This window comes from Marmota flaviventris, chromosome 7 (assembly GCF_047511675.1).
Source record: "Marmota flaviventris isolate mMarFla1 chromosome 7, mMarFla1.hap1, whole genome shotgun sequence".
NCBI classification, from domain to species: domain Eukaryota; kingdom Metazoa; phylum Chordata; class Mammalia; order Rodentia; family Sciuridae; genus Marmota; species Marmota flaviventris.
The window spans coordinates 128,558,868-128,582,337 of NC_092504.1; the positions used below are offsets into that span (position 1 = coordinate 128,558,868).

General features: G+C 44.8%; 1 protein-coding gene across 1 annotated transcript; it reads right to left on the minus strand.

The window, feature by feature from the left end:
- Nucleotides 1–800: 800 nt before the first annotated feature.
- On the minus strand, nt 801–23,297 carry Mgst2 (microsomal glutathione S-transferase 2). Its single transcript, XM_027926542.2, is given in 6 exon segments — nt 801–904; nt 907–932; nt 1,399–1,480; nt 5,229–5,299; nt 19,032–19,131; nt 23,240–23,297. Coding segments are annotated over 6 exon segments (441 nt in total).
- Nucleotides 23,298–23,470: the final 173 nt, after the last annotated feature.

Below are 23,470 nucleotides of genomic sequence, written 5' to 3' on the forward strand. Positions count from 1 at the left end.
GCTATTTGGGACCGGGAGCTTGCTATGTCTTCCTGCCCTACTGATCTGGAAACACTAGGATTTAGATGCCAGTTTTTCTGGAAAAACTGACGGAGGGCTCTTCTCCTAATGTTAAGATGTTTTATGACACTTTCCCAAGGTCTTTGTGAGCTCAGGCTCAGGGTAGCCACCTGGGTGCAGCAGAACCCAATCCAGGTTCTACAGCTAGGACCCTGTTTCCTCTACCCAGGGCCAAGAAGAGTTACTCAGCATCCAATTCCTCGGTGGTTCCTTAAGATGATACCTTTTTTCTTTTTCCTTTGTTCTTTATGAAGTACATTTTCATAGTCGGTGTGACCTGTGCTGTTAGTTGCTGGCTCTCTTCTGTGGCTACTCTGTGTTTGCCTGACTTCTCCCCTTACAGCCACCCCATGCTTCCAAGCCACCAGAGCAGGAGGCTCGGTTGCCTTAGCAATATTTGTCGGGAACTTTCCATCAAGACCGAGGCTGTCTCAGAGGCAGGCTATGTCAGCGATCCACAGAAAGCCCAGCCCACAGGTCAGGCTGCTGTGTCCCCACAAAAACAATCGTGACTTCAACATGCACTTCCAAAACTAGAGCTTGATACATGTCCACTGAGGACATGGATAGACCCACCCAGAAAATTCCACCCTGAAATAAACAGGAAATGTATTCTCTAAAGGATGTGTTTCCACAAAGCCATTCCAAGAAAAACAAAATGAAGACTTTTCTTTTTATTTATTTAACAAATGACACCATGTGGAGGCAGCTTTTGTAGGAATGAAAGGGAAGAGAAGAAGCTAGAAGGGCCGCCTCAGGTTCTTGGTAATATGGAGGTCCAGGTACTCTTCCAGGCAGCAGTTTGCAATCCCCAGGCTGCTGAGCACAGTCAACAGAGCAACGTCCTCAGACTCAGCTCCAAACCACTCATCCTGCAGGGGGGACAGGGAAAGGAGTGACCACCTGGGCCACTCTGAGGAAGCTGGGAGCCTTGGCACGTTGTCAACGCTGCCCAGAACACTTGTGTTTTTGCCATTTGAAATTTTTGCTTTGTCACATAAACTAAAGGAGATGCCCAGCCACAGAGGTCAGTTCAGATGCCCAGCCACAGAGGTCAGTTCACTCCTTTGATCACTCAAAGGATTATGGAGACTGGACAAGATGATCTCCCTGCATTTTACAGAGAGGATACAGAACTGTCACAGGACTGGGAACGTCTGCATGCAGAGCAGCTTCAGGCCTGCATCTCCCCATGTTACGCCTCTGTGTGGACTGGCAAGACCTGGCCTCGGGCCACATGGATGACTCTGGTGCTCTTGATAGCTCTCAGATCAGGAAACAAACTCAGGCTTCTCTGCTGCATCTTGCTTAAATACAACATGATTGGGTTTTCCTTACCTTTTTTCAGTAGCTTCTGAATATCCCCAGAAGTACTTGTGACGGCCATATATGTACACCAGTCCCAAAATAGCGGCAAAAACTGTAAAAGAGAAAAAAGAAAGAACACTGCAGTAGTTTTTTAAAATAAGATATGGAGACAGAGAAAATATTTACAAAATGTGTATCTGAAAAAAATATACAATTCAATAATAAAAGAAAAACAACTTTGGGGCTGGGGTTGTGGCTACAGCGGTAGAGCGCTTGCCTAGCATGTGTGGGGCACTGGGTTTGATCCTCAGCACCACATAAAAATAAAATAAAGGTATTGTGTCCAACTACAACTAAAAAAATATTAGGAAAAAAACAACTTTTTAAATAGTCAAAATATTTGAATAGACAATTCATAGGAAGATAAACCAAAATGCCAATAATCACATGAAAATGTTTTACCAAGATTCGACAGTAGGAGACTGCCCCTTAAAACTACAACGAGGGCCAGGCATGGTGGCGCACACCTGTAATCCCAGCAGCTTGGGAGGCTGAGGCAGAAGGATCACAAGTTCTAGACCAGCCTCAACAACTTAGTGAGACTCCATGTGACTTAGTGAGACTTGGTCTCAAAATCAAAAATAAAAAGGAATTGGGATGTGGTTCAGTGGTTAAGCACCCCTGGGTTCAATCCTTGGTACCAAAAAAAAAAAAAAAAAAAAAAACTACAATGACATACCACATGGCTCTATGAGTTTTGACAAATGTACAATTCCAACTACATGAACTTACGGAGTGGGCAAAACAAAATTTATTATGTTAGTGTTCTGATTTGGATGTAAGGTGTCCACCAAAAGCTCACATGCGAGACAATGCAAGAAGGTTCAGAGGAGAAATGATTGGGTTGTGAGAGTCTTAACCCGATCAGTGAATTAGTCCCCTGATAGAGATTAACTGAGTGGTAACTGAAGTGGTGGAGGAGATGGGAGTTTGGGTGTGGCTTTGGGGTATATATTTGTATCTGGCAAGTGGAGACCTCTCTCTATGCTTCCTGATCATCATCTGAGCTGCTTCCCTCCACTACCCTCTTCCATCTCGAGCTCCAAGGTATGGAGCCAGGTATCTATGGATTGAGACCTCTGAAACCATGAGCACCCAAATAAATTCTTTCTCCTCTACAATTGATCTGGTCAGGTCTGTTAGTTGCAGGAGTGCAAAAGATTCTGCACTCACCAGAATGGTGAAAATTTTAAAAGAACAATACAAAGCGGTGAGGGTGTGGGAGCAACTGGAATCCTCATACAGTTTTGTTAGGAATGCAAAATGCTATAGCCCTTTTGGGCAAAGTTCTGGTAGTTTCTTAAAAAACTAGACATATTATTGACCCAGTAATTCCATTCCTATGTATTTACCCAAGAGAAATGAAAGCATGTGCCCATAAAAACTTGTACAAGAATGTTCATGGCAGCTTTATTTGCAATTAGCCAAAAGAATCGATAACCAGCTGTGGTAGAGGCACCTAGTGGACAATTAGTCAGCAGGGAAACGACACCGCTACTCACAACAGCATGGCGACCTCAAGAACATTCTGCTGTGGGAGTAGAGCATTACAAGGTACATGCTGCACAATTCCAGCTACATGAAGGTTTGGCGTGTGCAAAACCAAAGGATGAAAAAGTCAGAACAGTGTTTGCATCCGGAAGGGAGTGAAAACAGGCAGGGCTGGGAGCACCAGCAGCAAACTTCCATGTTCTGTCCCTCGATAGGGGTTAGGCTCACAGAGACTTGTACACCTTTCAAAACTCATCAAACACTCAAGGTCTGTGAATTTTGCTACATGTGAATTTTAGCTCAAAAGAAGGAGGAGGAGGGGGGGGAGGAGGAGGAGGAATTTCAATATGATATCTGGCTATCCTGATGGATGTGAATATCTGCGTCCTCCCTGTGAAGGCCCCTCCCAGATGCAAGCCACCAGAGCCCTCTCATCAACGTCCATGTGTGGGACTGTGATACGCTGGATGGAATTAGGTTTGCTACTTTTACTTGCTCATAAAGATTTTTTTTTTATTTCTACTATATTCCAAGTGTTATTCTAAGGACTGGGTAAGCAGCTCCCTGCCTTTAGAGGATTTTTTTTAATATTTATTTTTTGGTTGTAGTTGGACACAATACCTTTATTTTATTTATTTATTTTTATGTGCTGCTAAGGATCGAACCCAGGGCCTCGTACATGCTAGGTGAGCGCTTTACTGCTGAGCCACGACCCCAGCCCCTAGAGGGTTTGTATTCTATCAGCAAAGTCAGACAGCAAACAAAAGAATGGAGGAGAAAATCCCAGACTTGAAACAGCTGTGAAGAAACTGAAAGGGAAGGACAGAGAGGAGCTAGAGGAGGCCACCTTCAGAAAGGGCCCTGAGGGGAGGGCGCTGGTCTGCGGATGCTGAAGGATGAGAAGAGGGGACCCAGCAAAGGGCTGGTGACAGAGATGCCTGGTGTCTGAGGAACTTGAAGGGTTCTACCCTAACCAGTGAATGATTCCCATAAAGCTAAAGAAAATGACGAGGAGCAGCTAATGGGCAGCTGACTTTGGAAGAAAACGAATGAAAAGAAAATCATAAGATACCCAAGAAGCCCTTTCCTGCCATGCCGTGGGCCTCATTCTGCCCATCACAGGGACACGCAAAGGGTCAAATGGCCGAGACAGAATCCCATTATCAAAAGGCGCTTTTCTTATTAGTGATTAATATGCCCTCGTGTGAGGGGAACAGCCACTTCCATTCATGTCGTTAAGGGACAAAAGCATGAGTTGGAATAAAGTTAAAGAGCCTTTCTCTAAAGGTCATTTGATCTGAAATTCCTTAGTTGACAGTAAAAATTACAAGAGAGAGATGGATGGGGTTTCCTCTGGAAGCAGCTGGATTTGGGTTTCATTCTTAGTAATCAAGTGCAGATATAAATGAGGCCATAAAAGTCACCAGAAATCAAAGGGATTGAATTTCTCCAACCAAGGTGGCCCATGCCGGTCAGACTCCCTACTGAGTGGATTGGCAGTTTGGATAAAGCCCGGAGCTCACCAGGGATCCCAGAGTCAAAGAACAGGGGATGTTTGTAGAACTGCTATCTATAAGCAGTAGCACTATTTTGGGGGGGATCCTTCTAAAAAGGTACATAGGTTTGTAGGACAAATAAATGTCAACATCCCCTCCTAGGGCTATTTTCCCTCTATTGGGTAAAAGTCAAGTTAGACAAATTACTTAGCTTCTCTGTTCCTCAGTTTCCTCATCTGAAAGTAGAAATTAGTTATAGACTCTATATCATGTGAAGGTTGTAAATCCTATAAATCTTATACATGAGACTTAACACTTAAAAATAATGCCTAGTAGGGGCTGGAGTTATAGCTCAGCGGTAGAGCGCTTGCCTTGCACTTGTGAGGTACTGGGTTCGATCCTCAGCACCACATTAAAGATAAATAAATAAATCAATAAAGATATTTTAAAAATAATAATAATAATAATGCCTAGCATAGTAAGTGTTCCATAAATGTTAACTATAATTATTCAGGTGACTATTTAATTCTAATAATTTAATTCTAATTAAATTCTTGGATTTGAAGACAAAAAGTTCACGTTCTTTTCATCCTCTAGTGCCCAGCATATAGTTTGTTCCAATATTTTTTTAATTATTGAATTAAATCACAAGGGTCAAATTTGGCAAATCTACCACACATATTTATGCAGACATGGCTTATTTTGCTTAAGATCATTTTCAGGATCAATAATTGTATGGTTGACTATCTGCTCTTTAATTATTTTTAAGCACCATATTCACTAGAACAGAGTTGACTTGTATTTCATGAGTACCTTCATTGAAGTACCATCCCGCCATCCACAATGTAATCAAGAACACAGGATAAAGCTCCACACAGTTTTGCCTGCAGGGAAAAAATGAAAACAGGGGTTGATGTGTGGGAAACCGTGCAATTATATATTGCTTCTTCATTGTAGGTAAAAATTCAGTCTATCCTAACAAAAGTAATATAAATGCAGAAAGAACTTAAATGATCCTTCCGTTTAAAATGAATCTTCCAAGGTGGGCCTCAGACATGTTTAAACCTCAAGAAGGGCCCAAATCATTCTCCTACACAGAAGCTGCCACTAATAGATATGAGTTATGGCTCTTTTCAACATGATAGTTCTGCTGAGCCTAAAGATCATTCTGTATCTTAGCTAAATCCCAAAGGTCACTTAATTCATATTAAACAAATTTCTTCTCAAAAATTCCTTCACATCCATTACTTTCCACCTAGTGACTTGGAACACTAAAAGGTGGTCTTTAAGTAATTCCCCTTGCTGGGCACAATGATGCCCATCTGTAATCCAGCAACTCAGGAGGCTAAGGCAGGAAGATCACAAGTTCAAGGCTAGCCTCAGCAACTTAGGGAGACACTGCCTCCAAATAAAAATTTAAAAGGGCTGGGGATGTAGCTCAGTGGCCCTGTGTGCTCTGTGTGCCCCATGATAACTCCACCTCTGTAAGCTGTCAATACACCCCTGGGCTCAATCCCCAATTGTAAAAATAATAATAATTATTATAATTATTATTCTCCTAAAACTTCCTGAAGTAAACATATCTAATTTCCATTTATGAAGGAAGAAACTCAGGAGAGCCCAGGCTGACTGATGGCATTGCAGAGAATTAAAAGTAGAGAGTGTCTATCTCTAGATTCCAAAACTCTGTCCTACTGTCTGCTCAAACCTTCTTTATTCATAGAAGACTCAGATGGAAAATTTGCTGCTATTTTAAGTAAATGGGCGTAGTAATAATCCCTCTGAACCTAACAAAGGGAAAAAAAGATGACTCCTACTCATCCTCCTCCCTGAGCTCCGCCCCCAAGAGATCTTGGTCAGGTTGGCTGAGCTCTTTGCGGACACCACCACAAGCAGGAAGAACTTCATGGTAACAGGTAGAGGGGGCCACGGTAGATTCTGGTGGAAGAGTCACAGTCAGTCACAGGATTATTCACAACTGACCCCACATCCCTCCTTAAATAAGCCTCATGGCTCGATACTCAAGGTGATGGGTAATTGACCCAGAAATAGTTGATGCCCCCGTCACCATGAGCTGTCTTTTTTATTTCTTAAAAGAAGGAAGGAAGGAAGGAAGGAAGGAAGGAAGGAGGGAGGGAGGGAGGGAGGGAGGAAACACAATTACAAAGAACATTGTCTATAATTCTTCCTTGTCCATAATTCCACAGAAAACGTGGACAGGTCAACTCAACCTCACCAGATGAGGTCTCAATCCCCTGCATCTTTCAACCATCTCTTAATGCTGGGCGAGAAAAACTCATAATTAACAAACTCAAGGCTGGTATAAGTGAGGCCGTGGCTGATGCAGAATCCTGAAGCACATGGGGAAACTTTAAACCCCCCAGAAAAAACACAAGAGCAAGGTCCACCTATGGCTCTCTAAGGACCCATAAGGCAGTGATTGTCAATTCCCTGGAAAATCGAAAATGAGTCATGTAAATGCAAAAATTCTCTCTTCTTGCTTTTCTTATTGTTTGTAAAGCCCTAAAGGCTACTAATGACCCAAAGAAGGTTTCCTTTAGAGCCTAGTACTCTCAGGAACCAGAGGTCCAACTTTCTAGTACTCAAAGAAGCAACCGAGAGTCTTCTTTCTGCTGATTCTCCTATTTGTATGATTTTCTCTTTTTGATGATGATTGTCTTTTTTTTTAATTAATGTCCTCTTAAGTTTGTAAGTGGTTATGACAGGTTAAGTGAAGATACTTTATGAATTTGTGTACTCAGAATAACTGCAGCTACCTAAAAAATACCTGGGCTCGCAGCTTCCCCACATTTCCTTTTCCTTGACTAACTCCATTGAACTGTTCTCCGTGAGGAGAAAGAGAGGGCTAGCAAAGGAAGGCTCTAATCCTTCCACCTCGTAGGAATCTTATAGGATCCTTTTTGGATCCTATTAATTGCCCCATTGTTTATTACAGTCCATGATGTACCCTCAGTTACCCCAAAAATAAGGACTAAGTTTTTCCACAACATACTTTAATTCAAAATTGGCTATGATATTTTTTAAGTACCTTCAAAAGCATCCCATTTCATCCTTTGGCATGGTTTGGCGGGAGGGACAGGGACATCATATTGTAGATGAGCAATCCATCCAAGCCCCAGCTGCTCTGCAGGGGCAGAGCCCATGGGCCTGTGGCCTCTTAGGACATCTGTCCACACAGGTTGATGGGTGGGTATGCTTTGGGGTCCCTTACCTGAAAGAGGAAGAAGGCCTTTGGGCAAGAAAGGAAAAGAAGTGAGGATGGAGGGATAGTGGGCCCTTCCCCCCGGCCCAGCTGGGGAACGGCTTTCCCTCCTTAACGGAGACCAGCCTTAAAAGGAGGGATCATCTTCTGAAACCCTTGGTGAGGCTCCAGACACAGGCAGTGCCAGACGTCCATGACAAGAGACACAGAGTTGGAGAGAGCCAGACCCCTTACCTCCCCCTGCTGCAGACCCCAGGGCAGCCCCAGGAAGCCCAGTTACGAAGCTGGCGAGGAAGGCCACCCTCAGGGGCCCTGCGCAGGCCAGTGGCAAGGCCCCTCCCTTCAACTGCTTGCAGCAAGGGCTGTGCTCCTGGGGACATCTCCTGACTCCCAAAAAGTAGCAGGAATACGAGGAGGCAGGTTCCGAGAGGCTGGTGAGCCAAGCAGGTCAGGAGCCGGGAGGTGTAGGCAGGATGGGATTGTAACTCCATTTGTGTTCACAGTGCGCAAAACCTGTGGCCCTGGGGCAGGTTGGCATCACATCTCTGCATCTTCCTCTGCCAAGAAGTGGGTCCCTTTATTCCCTACAAGGAGTGTCCACTGCTGGACTCGCCCTGACCTCATGGCCCAGCTGAGCTCACTGTACTTGCCCGGAGGCCCCTCTGGGGCTGACCTGCCTCAAGCCCTAGTCCCTGTGAGATGTGGCTCTAGCCTTTTCTTGCTGTCATCTTTCGGAGATTGAAAATACTTCTCTGCCCACCTGTCAGGGGTCCTGCTATTAGCTGACAATCCTCTTTGCTGCCCACCTGCAGAGAACACCAGGATCCCGTTCCACCTGCTCATCGTCACCTCCCCCAGCCCTCCCCCATGTCATCACATCTTCTGTCACCAGCTCTTCTTCTGAGTCCAAGCCCTGCTTGATGTGGCCCTGTGTGCCCTGTGTGCCCCATGATAACTCCACCTCCGTCAGCTGTCAGCAGACATATTTTAACTCAAGGGATGAAATCCTGACAAGTCCTCAACAGTCCTATCAGCCACTAATTACAGTTTCATGAACATGAAAATCAATATGGAATCATTTGCAGCCTCCTTCTGGTTATGAAGGCAGACATATCCCATATTCACGTCACAGGGAGCCTCAGAAAACTTCCTCATTGGGGACAGCAAGCAGCCTGCAGCATCCACACATCAGTTGCCCTTCACGTGGGAACAGAGGGTACAGCTGATTCTGACCATCGATGGACAGTCCTCTGCCCTGCATGTCCACACTGAGGGAAACAGGTTGTATCTGCTCATTCTCTGGTCACAGCCTCCTGTGTTCTTCTGAAATTAAAGTCCCCATGGAAAGATTAGGAGGAAGTTATCTTTTGTCACAACATCAGGGGCCTCAGAGACTATGCAGGAGACAATAACAGAATGAAGCTTTGCTAGAAGGACAGTCGGGGGAGTGTCACAAGTGAGTGAGGCCATTAACATAGACCAAACACGTTAGTGTCTTTCCACATGTCAGAATTTATTGAATGACAATAAATTCGTAAGCTACATTACTTTCATTGGCTTTCATTCACCAAAAATACTCATGGTTCATTTGGTGTCATGCCTGAGGTGATCACAAATTCTTTTATTCCATCCCAATCTTAATTTCAACATCAATAGCACTCAAGTCACATATCCTGCGTCACACAGTGAGATACACAGGTAACAGAACGGGTTCAGGAAGCCACAGGTGGAAAGCAACTAGGAAGGCAAAGAATCTCTGTAGGTGATCAGATAAGGGTTTGAAGGAACCAGTTCTGCAGAATTATTATAAGTAAGGGTCTGGACCGACAGACAGAAGTTCCAGAGTGTCACTTAAAGTATCAATTTGAAGAGGGCCTCATGTTATCCTCACAGGCAGGAGAAACCACACTGAGCCGAATCCAGGGTCAGAAAGTCAAAAATTCATCACTGTGGTGATTTTCCTGGGCAAGGCTCATGACAAGGGACAAGGTGAGGAGGTCAGAGGGACTCTGTGTCCATTCTTTAAAAAAAAAAAATTTTTTTGTAGTTATATATGGGCATAATGTCTTTATTTTATTTGTTTATTTTTATGGAAAGGAATGTTACTTGAGAGGCTAGTGCTTTGCCACTGAGCTACAGCCCCAGCCTTCTGTGTCCACTCTTGAGGGGCTCCTTCTTTTGTGGGTCTTAGTGGGGAGAGTATGTCCATTGAGATTGATAACTTCCTTGTATCTGATGTTTCTGGTTTGATTTGAATTGCCCACTGGTCTAAATGTTCCCCATTTGATAAATTGACACAAATAAGTTATTTCCAATTTGTGCCTGGTGGATGTGCTGAACAGATGGAGGTTGTTTACTTGCCCAAACAAGGTGTGGATTAATTCTACATTGGCACTTGTGCTCCAAATGGAGTAAGTCATGGCAACCTACTGCTTTATAAAGTGGAGTAACTCAGAGTTAGGCACAGGCTGAAAACCATAGTTCTACACACCAAGGAGCAACTCAGAGCAGGACACAGCCTGCAATCCCCAGGGAGCAACCGTCCTGGTTTGCCTGGACTAGGGACATTTCCAGAATGTGTAACTTCAAGCTTCAAAACCATCTCAGGTAAATTGTCCAGGTTGGCCTGGGACTGAGAAGTTTTTTTGGGACATGAAGCTTTAAGCACAAAAACTGGGAAAGTCTCAGAAAAACTGGGAAGCGTTGGTTACCCCAAGGAACAGTCAGGTAGAGATGGAGATTGAGCCATTAGAGTTGCTGAAACACTTGTGTCCAAGGTTCCTGTACCCTGGGGGCTTGGGACATGTGGCTACTACAGATTCTGCCTGGGTCCAAGACCTGGGAGCAGTGAAGACGTCCCAGACTAGGTAGCATTTGCCATTTGTGCCTAGTCTTAGTGATGAAGTAAACTACAAATTTTGTATCATTTTGGGAGGGGAAAGAAATCAAAGCCTGGCCTGGCTGTTCCAAATTTTGCAGTTTCTAAAACACTAGTTTCCAAACTTTTTGCATAGCCCTCACAGTTGCCCAGCCACATAAAAATATATACATGTCCTAAGTCACAGAGGGGCCAGCTGACAACAAAGATGGGGAAACCGTAGCTATGAAGCCCATGTGGGTTGCATGCCAACGGGAAGTGAGGGGATTAGATATGTCACTTCCAGGCCAAACAGTTAAGCAGCTGTCATGCTAAGCTACCTTTCTGCACCCACTGACTGAACCAAGAAGACTCTGAGGACCTGGATGGGCACAAAGATTGGAGTAAGCTGGGCCTCTGTGACCAGGTAGGTCACCAGGGGACTCCCATGGAGAGCCAGACATGAGTGAGACTTTAACACCCATTGTGTTAAACCACTAAGAATCTGGGGCATATGGCTGGAAAGGAATATTACGTATATTATAAAACACACAATAGAACTAAAGGATGAGATTTTAAGAATAAATAGAAGCTCCAATGTTTTCCTCACTCCTGAGTAGATTATTTAGTGTCTTCCTTTGGTGTGAGGGAAAACCCTGGCCTAGAGCATTTCTGAGTATTTTTTCTACTTGACAAATTTCCAGCGAACACACAACATGAAACTTCACTTGCAACAGCCTCATGCAGAAAATCAGAACGAACATTCTCCAAAGGAGAAAGCTGATCAGCCCTAGAGAGTTCCTAATCCCAATGCTCACAGTGGGACATCTTTGAAAAAAATAAAGCCGGACCAGGCAACACCAAGGAGGTTTATCAGGAAGCTTTCCTCCCTCTCCCTTCCCTGGTTTTGCTGAGTCTTCTAAAGCAGCCACTGCATGCGTTCAGGGCTTTGTGTGACGTTCACAGATGGCCCTGGTTGAGGACTTTGGACCCCCACAAGTCTTTGGATTATGACACCATCTGAGGACCAGAGCCACAGGTTAATGTGCTCAGAGAGAGAACATGTGGAGTCCGTCTTTCCATAAGGACCAGGCACTGTCTAAATGACTCCTTGTCAGGGAACTTGTGTGTGGGCACGCGTGACCACCGCCCACCCATCGGCAGTCCTGCTGGGAGACTTGGGATGAACACAGGAGCGGGAGACGGCACCTCCCCTAAATTCCAGGTACCTCTTGCCCCCGTGATCTGGAGAATCACCAGCTTGTATGACAAGTACACTTAGGTGTTTGTAGAAGGTGCTAGCGTTGGAATAACTCATCACCCAGAGTCATTTCGTCATTTTGGGAATCCCCTTTAAATAACTCAGTGTGTAGGGCTTTCAGCTCATGTCCAAGATGGTCACACTTTCAAGAAAAATAGGGATGTATTATTATTCATTCTCTCTCTCTCTCTCTCTGCATTTTCTACAAAAGTTAATGGCCCACACTTCTATGATCTTGAAGTTGCAGAAAATTTAAAATATCACTACCTTTCTGTGAAGAGCAGGCTTTACCCTGCTTTAAATTACTCTGTGATGTATAGAACAGCAGTTTTCAGGCTGTGCCTAAACCTGTTGCTTCATTTTGTAAAGCAGTAGTTTGCCATAAGCTGCTCCATTTTGAGTACAGATGCCAAGGTAGAAAGACTCTATACCTTATTTGTACAAGTAAACAACCTCACCATATGCCCAGCACGACCATAAGGCACTGAAAAATAACTTGTATGTGCCAACTTATCAAGTTAAATCAAGAAGTAGCTGGACACATGGACACCCCAAATCATGTCAGGACAAGGAGCATATCAACCTCGCCAGATGAGAAACCCTCACTGGAGACCCATAAAAGGAGGGGCACACTGAGACTGGACACTGTAGGACCCTGACCATCCTGGTCACTCATCACAGGCCTTTCCCAGGAAAATTGCCATAGCGATGAACCTCGGAATCTCTGTCCTCAGGCTTTAGCTGAGTGCAGTTTCTCCTGCCCATGATAACCACAGAAGTCCCACTCCAAGCTGACATCTCAAACCGACACTGAAACTGCGGCAGTCCAGCCTTGGCCTAGAATAACTTCCTGAGCTTTGACAGCTCTGCACCCTGAACCAATTCTTGGCTGGTTCTCATACTCTGACCACCTTCAGTGACTCTTTGCATCTGTATCTGCTCTCTTCCTTTGCTCTCAACTCAACCTGCTGAAGTCCTTATGGGAACTTCTTAGCCTTTCTGCAACCTGTGTGTGTGTGTGTGTGTGTGTGTGTGTAGTTGTGTTATGATTTGAATGTTAGGTGTCCCCCAAAAGCTCATGTGTAAGACAATGCAAGAAGGCTTAGAGGAGGAATGATTGGGTTATGAGAACCTACACCCATTCAGTGAATGAATCCCTAATGGGATTAACTGAGTGGTGGCTGAAGACAGGTAGGGGATGGCTGAAGGAGGTGGGTCCCTGTCGGTGTGGCTTCGGGGAGAGTGGAGTCTCTCTCTGCTTCCTGATCATCACATGAGCTGCTTCCCTCCACCACACTCTTTCTCTTTGCCATGACCTTCTGCCTCACCTTGACCCCTGAGGAATGGAACTGGCTGTCCACGGACTGAGCCCTTCAAAACTATGAGCTACCAAATAAACTTTTCCTCCTCTACAATTGCTCTGGTCAGATCTTTTAACCACAGCAGCAAAAAAAGCTGACTAAAACAATTGTAAAATGTGGAATAAAAGTACCTGTGTTTGCCTGGCTTATGACTACCAGGTGACCCACCCACATTCAGTGAACTGCTACAGAGGAAAGTGGTATCTCTTGTGAATTTAGTATTATTCAATAAATTCTGACATTGTGGAAGGACACAAACATGGTCTATGTTAATGACAGCTCACTCATGACACTTTCCTATTCTCCATTATTTTTAGCAGTGCATTAAGGTTACTGGTTTTAATTTCTAAAATTTCAGGATTAGAATTTGAAAAGACTGTAAAAAGTTAATGAACTGGTAAAATACAAAACTATAGTAGAAGAAGAGGAGGCTAATATTTCTAGTGTACCTAGATTCATGATGGCAGGGTTTATTTGTGCCTTATGGCAGGTTAATCTGGGGCAAGAACTGAATAATTCAGCATTAAGCAGATAGGTATGCCTTCACACGACCTAGGTCAGAGGTGATTCTTCTATCTTTCCCTGCCCCAGTGAAACCATTGTATGATATTCTATATATATTTCTAAGCTCCAGGTTTATAAATAATCCTAAAAATTTTAGTCTGAAGGGAACAATTGAAATATCTAAAAGTGGTTGGGGAAAAAAAAAGATGAAAAATTAGTGCTACCCAGCCTCAAAATAGAGATGAAGGAAGCTTAATAGTGGCCACAAGCTTGTGAAAGAGTGAGTCAGGAGCTTCCTTCCAGTGAAGATACAATCAGAGGAAACATATTCAAATTGCAACAAGATCAGTTTGTTACCTGGATCCCCCATTTAGATTTAATAAAAGTCTCTAATGTAAAGGAATTGAGGTGTTTTAAATTAGACAAGATAGAATTTTCTAAGTTCAACAGTAGCACAAAGGAATGTTTCTTGGAAAAATCATAGTTATGATTCTCATGATTTATAAAAATGTATTTTGGCAAAGGGGTGCAGAACTCTAGAGGACAGTCATCTCTGTCACCTCTCCCTGTGGCAGAGGAGGAATTAGCAGTGACTCTGGAGGGGGAGGCCTGGCTGGTAACTCAGGATGCCTAGACTCCTAGCGGCCATCTCTGCTTGGCAGAGGACTCCCCAACCCCAGGTGGCCTCAGACAGGAAGCAGGCTCTGAGGGGTGCTGGGGCACCTTGAGGTGATTGCTGATGAGGTAGCAAATACAGCCAGAGAGAAGGTTAGGGGAAGGTGACGTTGCTGTGAAAGTCGGACTCCTGACACCTTCAGGAGAGGCTTGGAGGTATCAATGTTTTGATCCCCAAGAACCAGATGGAAGGGTACATTCCTTCTCCAGGGGGTTGCAGAGCTCAGGGAGCTGATCTAAAGAGAGGTATAGTTACCAAGAGAAATTGGTTACCCCGGGATCCCCAGCCGGACCTCCTCAGATAAAGTCTAAATGATGTCCCGAGCAATGAATGTAAACTGATTTGGCCAGATTTATCCTAAACCTTAGAGTCTAAGGCAAGAACTTGAGTAGGGCTGAAGAATATCCAAGAAGAAATCCAGGGAAGCAAGTAGAGCTGTCCCCATTCAACCTCACAGAGAAACCAGGGCAACCACCAAGGTGCCTTTCAAGGCCTTTTATGTCTGCCATGGCCCTGATGTGGGGGAGGGGTGTTTTTATCACACAGACCCTGACGGTTTCTCTGTGATTAATCAAACCAAACGAAACACTCCTAACAAAGGAATTGGGTTTGTATACTTATTTTATAAATAGCAACTTAAGAGAAATATTTGGAAACAGTGTCCAGCTTTATTTCTAGGACAAGAGGAGTCCAGATATAGCAAGAGTAGCAACTTGAAAGAAAATCAAATGTATGGAAACTGGAGGAATGAAAATAGAACCAAGAAGTGGCCCAGGGAGCTAGCCTGCTGGAAGCCTGGTGCTGCCCACGAAGAAGTCCTCAGATCATGAGGGACAAAGTGAGGAGACCTGAAATCCCTCCTGTGATGATTTTTATAAATAGTATGGCATCTCCCAAATTTCAAGCATTAACCCATCCCTGTCAAAACAGTCACCTCTCCACGTACCATGGAGCAGTTTTCCATGAATCGACTCTTTTAAAACTTAAATTAGGAAAGAAAGAATTTTACATCACCATCGCAAATGAGTATCCCTTTCCTAAATAAAGGAGAAACACAAGTTAAAAAAAGGAAGTAACAAATCCCATGAAAACAAAAGGCTCCTGAGTTCTAGTTAGTAGCTATGGGTGGCTGAAGGCTGTGAGTCCGGGCCTCTGACGAGGGGGGAAATAGGGTTCTGAGGTCACGGAGACCACATGGAAGAAACTTCCTGTTAAACATGGCAGGTGAAATTCAAGCCTATTTCTTTTCGCTCCTGAAGCCTCTCTCAAGTGCTGGTAAAATAATAAAAAATAGAAACAGCCATCTAGAGCAAGTTTCTGCAGGAAGGACAGTACCTGGGGGTACAGTAGCTAAGCGGGCAGAATGTGGGAAGAAAGAATGGGGGAGGTTGGGAGCATCCGTGCTCCCATCCCGGAGAGGCTCAGGGATGGGAGACCAGTGCCTTAGAGGCCAAAGGTTGAAACAGAAGATTGGTTGAAAGGCCAAGAAGCACCAAGCTCCCCACACCTCCACTCTCTGCCTACTACTCCCCCATCCCAGGAGCTGGGGGGTCACTGTTGGGAGAAATTGAATCAGAGACTTTCTAGGGCACTCCAGGCACTGTGCAGGGTGGGGTAAAATTCTGTCCAGAAAACAGTGAGAATCCACATAATGAGCAGAACCAAGCCTTTCCCCACCACGCTCACTCCTGAAGAAGTCGTAGAGAGTTTTCTCTAGAGAAATAAAATGGTCCCAGAAAGATGACAGATAGGGCCTGTCATCTGAGGATTCCCCAGGAAAAAGGTTGGGCATGGTGAGCACACCTGTAATTCTGGCCACTCAGGAGGCCGAGGCAGGAGGAATGCACGAGGCCAGCCTCAGCAATTTAGCAAGAGCCTGTCTCAAAATAAAATAGACAAATAACAAGCTGCCTCCCAGCCACTCACCTTTGGGAAGCTGACTACTCACTAAGCCCGAGTCATGACATGGGGCTTCCAATTCACCCTCCAGTGCTTTGGTTGTTGCTCTTTGGGTTCTTTAATTTGCACATATAACCAACGGAGGGTCACCTAACATTTGAGTAGAGCCTCCATGATCTCCTTAGCTCTGGGTGCTGGTCCTAGCATCATCCTCAATTCCCGATGCTGGGGAGCTCTGGGTTCAGGTCCTGGTCCTCCTCCTTCTTGCCCTACACCCACTACCTTCATAATCTCATCCATGGTTTGGAATGATCATCATGATGGAGATGAATTTATATTTCCCGCTCAGATCTCTCCTAAAACGCAGATTTGTATGCCCAGTGACCTCCTCTCTATCTCTAATTGGAGGTGCAAACCAGTTACTTAGTCAGTTTGGGGTATAATAATAATCCAAATAGTTCAGTAGATACGGTGCCTCTTCTTGGCTGCAGCACAGACACAGCATGTCAGGACACTACTTCCTAATTTTCCTGAAAACAGCCTTCTTCCTACAGCTTTCTCCATCTCAGTTAATTACAGCCCCATTTTGGGGGATGCTTAGGCCAAAAATCCAAGGGTCGGTTTTTATACTTTTCTCACACTCTGCCTTTGTTATGGAAAAATAGATCCAGATCTGACCATTCCCCATCATCTGCTGTCTCTCTGGCTACAGCCACAGCGTCTCCTGCTTGGACTATTGCAGTAGCCTCTTCAGTGAATTCTCTGCTTCTACTGATGCTTCTGTGCAGACCACTCTCAGCAAGCAGAGCCATCCTTTTAAGAGACTAGATCATGCTTCCCTTGTGCTTAAACCCTACAGTGACTTTCCATTATACTCAGAGAAAAAGCCAGTCCTTACAAGGGTCTTTAGGGCCCTAGTGGTGGGTGGCCCATTACCATTCCAACTTAACCTCCCACCACTCCCTGCTGGGCTCCCTCCTCTCTGGCCAGCTGACCCCCTGCTGACAGGTTCTCACAGAAAGTCTTTGCCCTGGATCTCCCGCTGCCCAAGAACTTCTTCTCTACCTGTTCACATAGCCAGCTCCCTCACTTCAAGCCCTGGTTGAGGTACCACCTTCTCAGTGGGGCCTGCGTCGACCACCCATTTCAAATTACAACCCACCCCAGGACACCTTGTCCTTTTCCGGTGCATATATCTCCCTTGAACATCATATTTCCTTATAATGCTATTTGTTCTTGTTTATTCTCCAGCTTCCACAGCTATAAGGTAAACCCCAAGTGCACAAGGACTTCTGTCCGACTCGTTCACTGATATGGTCCGAGCCACAGCATAGAGGGTGCTCCATAAACATTTAATGAGTATCTTCATTTAATGAATAAAAATGAAAGTCAAAGGCAAAAACAGACAATCAGAAAGAACTTGGAAGACCACAAGGATTCAAAGACAAATGGGAATGGCTTCTCACTTGGTTCAACATTATTTAAAATCAAGTTTACACACCTCTTGAAATGACCTCGTGTACTACCAGGGACATTCACCCCACACTTGTAACCTTGGGAAGTCTGTAAAATCCTCCTAGAAACAAGTAAATAAGAGACCAATGTTGTCAGCTCAAGGATCATGACTGGCCAAAACTGAATTTAGGATGCAAAAAAGCTTGCATAATCCAGTAATCATTAAAGAGCAAATATAAGTCAAGATTTTTGCATAAGAGAAACATCAGGTCCAGATAGGTTTAAGCCAAGTTTTACACAAATTTGAAGGAGCCCACCCTTCCAATCTAATTAAATTATTAAGAAAAGAGAACAGGATGATTCTTCTACCTCATCTGAAATTAGTGTAATCTTGATATTAAAAAAAAAAAAAAGACAAAGAGCCAGGCACAGTGGCGCATGCCTGTATTCCCAGCAGCTTGGGAGGCTGAGGCAGGAGGACCGCGAGTTCAAAGCCAGCCTCAGCAACTTAGCAAGGAACTTAAGCGATTCAGTAAGACCCTGTCTCTAAATAAAATACAAAATAGGGCTGGGGATGTGGCTCAGTGGTCTAATGCCCTTGAGTTCAATCTCCAGTACCCCTGCCTCCCAAAAAAGAAGAAGAAGACTATACAAGAAAGAAACATGGAGTCCCCTTCCCCTCAGGAGTGGGGATAAAGAAAAAACCCAAAACATGAACAAAGGAACCCAGCAGCATGTAAATGGTGATACAGGCAAAGCTTTTTAAAACAATTAGTGTTAGGGGAAAAATATATCAAGGGAACCCTAGCGTCTTGCAGGAGGCAGATCCATGGTGTTTATGGTAGAACATTCCAGAAGTAAGAACAGGAGATGATCAAAAGCATGGTGAACCCATGTGACCCAGAAAGCTTTCTCACTCCTGCATGTTCCTGGTTTTAGGAAACAATTCATGGAGAAATGGGCCGAGGGTGTACTGATCTGCCTCTGTTTCGAAGTAGAGAGAAAGAAATAGAGAGAGAAGAGAGAGAAAATTACAGAATGGTTGATTCAACTGGGGTCAACTGCACTCTCATGCGGCTGGAGGGGACTCTTTGTCCAAGTGGCCCTGCTTGAGAGTCGCAGCAGTCCTTTCTATGGTCTCAGCCTTTTTGGTAAACATACCCTGCTGAATTTGAAATAAAGCTGGGTAGACTCCTTGCACCGGACACTTCAAGTTTCATGGTTCACAGAAGGCTCTTGGCTGTGAAGAGTCGTTTTTTACAATCAAACTGGTTATTGCAAGCATGAACTCAGGACCTTCTTCATAACTCTTTCCCTTAATCAGAAATCATGTGTCTGTGGTGGGCACAGACCCGTGAGGGGTGGGGATGCATTATTCACTGTGCACGAAACATTCTCTCGAACTTTGGTGACCCAGTGACTGCCGAGGGAATGATCCTGCATTTTAATCCCATCTCTCCAACCTGAAGAGCAAAATAGTCTGCAAGAAAGGGGGATGTTGGTTAAAGCCATGGCATGTGCATATCAGAGAAATGCAAATCAAACCACAGTCAGACAACACTTAGACCTAGGAGACCATCTAAAATTAAAAAGATAACGCCACTTTAAAAAGACAGGTAAGGGTGTGGAGCAACTAGAACTCTCAAACGCTGCTGGTGGGGATGTGAAATGGTACAACCATGTTGAAAAACAGTTTGCAAGGAAATTTTTTATTTAAGTGTACAACCAGATGACTCAGTCATTCCACTTAGAGGTATTTGCCCAAGAGAAATGAAATCATCTTTCTGTATAAAGACCTATACACCAATATTCACAGCAGCTTTATTTGTTTATTCTTAAATAGTTTTCTATTTGCTCTAATTAGTTATATAGGTCAGTAGAATGCATTTTGACACATCTTACATAAATGGAGTATAACTTCTCATTCTTCTGGTTGTCCAGGATATAGAGTTACACCACTCATACATACACATAGGGTAATTCATTCATTCTACTGACATTCCTACCTCTATATCCCCTCTCCTCCCTTCACTCCCCTCTGTTTATCCAAAATACCTCTATTCTTCCATAGTGCCTCCCAACTTATTGTGAATTAGCATCTACATATCAGAGAAAACATTCAGCCCTTGGTTCTTTGGGATTGACTTATTTTGCTTAGCATAATATTCTCCAGCTCCATCCATTTACTGGCAAATGCCATAATTTCACTCTTCTTTAAGGCTGAATAATATTCCATTGTGTATATATGCCACATTTTCTTATCTATTCATCTGTTGAAGGGCACCTAGGTGGGTTCCATAGTTCAGCAATTGTCAGTTGGGCTGCTATTGATGTGGCTGCATCACCGTAGTATGCTGACTTTAAGTCCCTTGGGTATAAACCAAGGATTGGGATAACTGGATCAAATAGTGGTTCCATTTCAAGTTTTCAGAGGAATCTCCATACTGCTTTCCAGAGTGGTTGCACCAATTTGCAGACCCACCAGCAATGTATGAGTGAACCTCTTTTCCCACATCCTTGCCAACATCTATTGTTGCTTGTATTCTTGATAATCACCATTCTGAATGGAATAAGATGAAATCTCAAAGTAGTTTTGATTTGCATTTCTTTAATTGCTAGAGGTATCAAACATTTTTTCATACATTTGTTGATAGATTATATTTCTTCTGTGAAGTGTCTGTTCAGTTCCCTGTCCTATAGACCTAGGAGTTTGGGTTATTTGTTTCTTTGGTGTTAAGTTTTTTGAGTTCTGTGTATATCCTGGAGATGAGTGCTCTATCTAGGGTACGTGTGGTAAAGATTTTCTCCCATTCCCTAGACTCTCTCTTCACATTATTGATTGTTTCCTTTGCTGTGAAGAAGCTTGAGTCCATCCCATTGATTGATTCTTGATTTTACTTCTTGTGCTTTAGGGTTTGTGTCAAGGAAGTCAGTTCCTAAGCCAACATGGTGGAGACTGGGGCCTGCTTTTTCTTCTATTAGGCACAGGGTCTCTGTTCTAATGTCTAAGTCCTTGATCCACTACGAGTTGAGTTTTGTGCAGGGTGAGAGACAGGGGTTTAATTTCATTTTGTTGCATATGGATTTCCAGTTTTCCCAGCACCATTCGTTGAAGAGGGAATCTTTTCTCCAATGTATGTTTTCGGTGGCTTTCACCTTTGTGCTGGAAACTTTGATTTTATTTCCCTTCTCATGAGTTGATTAAAACCACTTGAGAATCGTCACTATCTGCTTTGCCTGACTTTCCTCTTCCCTGGTTTTATCCAGGGGATACCTGTGTACAGGTATACACAGGAGAGTGGATGGAGATACCTGACCTCCACCAATGCTCACTACACCCACCCACCCAACCCCCGCCAGGGGCTACCTCTCTATCCAGCAGCTTCTGTCTGCAGCAAGAGAGCTTAAGATGGTAACCACCGTGCTGAGCACTACCCTGGGCCAGGCACCAATGCGGGGGGGGGGGGGGGGGGGCACTTCCTGTCCAGTGTCCTGTTTATCCTTCTAAAGGGGACATCAAAAGGTGGAGTATCCTGGCCAGGGGCACCTCGCTGGTAAGTGGCTGGACCAGACAGATAGAGGTCTATCTGTCCATCCTCAAAACTTGAGCTATAGCCGGTGCAGTCGCACAGGCCTGTAATCCCAGTTACTCAGGAGGCTGAGGCAAGAGTGCAAGTTCAAGGCCAGCCTGGGCAACTTTGCAAGATCCTGTCTCAACATTTTTAAAAAAAGAGCTGAGGATGTAGCTCCATAGTTAGAGTCCTTGCCTCGCGTGGGCAGGCCCTGGGTTCAGTCCCCAGTACTGCCAAAAATTGAAAAATAAATAGAATTGCTTCTATACATGTCACATGGTGTCCAGATTCCATAAACACGAGACTTTTGCAAAAGTGGCAAATTCTGATTCTCAGTCCCAGCTAACAGTTCTCTCTCTCCCTCTTCCCCCACAATCATCAAACATTCCCGGTCCACCACAAACCATGATTCTCCCTAACTCCCCCCTCCCTTCCCACCCTGGCCACGGAGTCCCCTCATCCTCTGGTTCCCATTCTCCAGGCAGCAAACAGAAGCCTGTGGGGGATGAGGGAGTCCCTGGCTTCATGGCCCTGCCCTGAGCTCTCTGCAGTGGCAGGATGACAGCACGTGTGGCTTGGGACCGCCTGCTCTAAAGCCTTGATGCAAAGTAAACTAAGGACACTGTCCTGAGAATTAGTGCCTGGGAAGGGGAGCAGTCCCCTCCCCTCTCTAGTCAGCCTTCTTCAGGGAACTTAGCCGTCCACTCCCACCTTTTGGATTCTAAATGACTCCCCCTAGGATCTAACCACTTTCCTTTGATGTCCCCTGTGGAAGCTCTGGCACAAGGCTAGAGATTTATCAAAAACCTTGAAAAAGGAGCCAATTCTTCCCCTTATCACACTCTAAGCTTCCCACTTGAAATTCCACACACAACTATGTATCATTTAGACCAGAAAATTCATGACACTAGATAGCCTATTTCAATGTCGTGAAAAACTGGTGATGGGTGCTCCAAATTTGGAGTCTGATCTCCATGCACATTGGTGTAAAATAAAGTTGGGCCTTCTCCTCTCCAAGCGCTGCTTGCTGCTTCTCGACCAGTCTGTTTCCCGCAACGGGGACAGGTTACTGTAGAGCCAGGTTATTTCTTCAGTCAGTAACCAACATCCCTCCCTACTCCACAGAAGACTGGGAACCAAACCGTAAGGTTTGTATCTGAAGGTTTAAGAAATCACACTCACAAAATAGACTGATGAGACAACACTGAGTCTAGACTCCGTCCTTAACTGGGTTGCCGCTGATGGCCTTCCGGTTGTGGGTGTGATCCGAGCAGCCCACAACTCAGTCCTGCTTCCTGGCCCATGAACACGTGAAAAATGATCAAGAAGTACGCATGCTTGGTAAGAAGGCTTGCTCACTGTGCTCAGACCCAGCCCCCCGAGCCTCGTAGGTAAAATACCAGGAATTGAGCAAATGCGTCTCCCGTGGAGAAGCGGCCCTCTATATAACCAAGCAACCAGGATCCTGAGTAATCCTCGTGGGAAGGTGCTTTCAATATTTAGAATTAATTACTTACTCTAAAGCTCATATTTCTGCAGGAGATTTTTTTTAACATGATAATCATGCCTGCCATAGGCAGTTTGTTGAAGAAAACACATTAATTAAAAGATCAGGTTTCAAGAAATCACAACCAGGTTTAGAAGCAGAAACAATATGGCCTCTGGAACCCTGGTACTTAATGCATCTGCCCCACCCTCTGCAGGGGAGCTCCCTTCCAATGCTTCCTGGAGCTGGGCTGTGGGTTGTAACCACAGATGAGGCAGAGTCCTGGGCTCTGAGGGACCATAACATTCCCGTTAGGAGAACTAGTCTCTGGAATGTTCCATTCTCTGCCCACCCTGGGGAAGGAGGAGGTAGCAGGTGGCCCTGAGCCCACTGCTCTGCTGAGCCCCCAGGGCCATGGATAAGGGCAAGTAGAAACCCAAACTGAGCCCACCTCCCTCCCTCTCTCTCTCTCTCTCTCTCTCTCACACACACACACACACACACACACACACACAGCCAGTGACTTTTACTTTGCTGACAGGTAGAGAAAGAAGAGACAATAGCCAGCAGGATGGTATTCCCTGCCATCTTTCCCAGGGATGTCCTGAACTCTGCAGGAAGTGAGGGAAGATCACCAGCACCTTGGGGCCCTGCAAAGCTGACCTTCCTTCCTTACAAGGTCAACAGAGTTGAGGAAGCAGCCTTTGCACTGGAAGAGAAACCAGGATGGCAGGCTAGCCTGGAGCTCCAAGACCCATAGC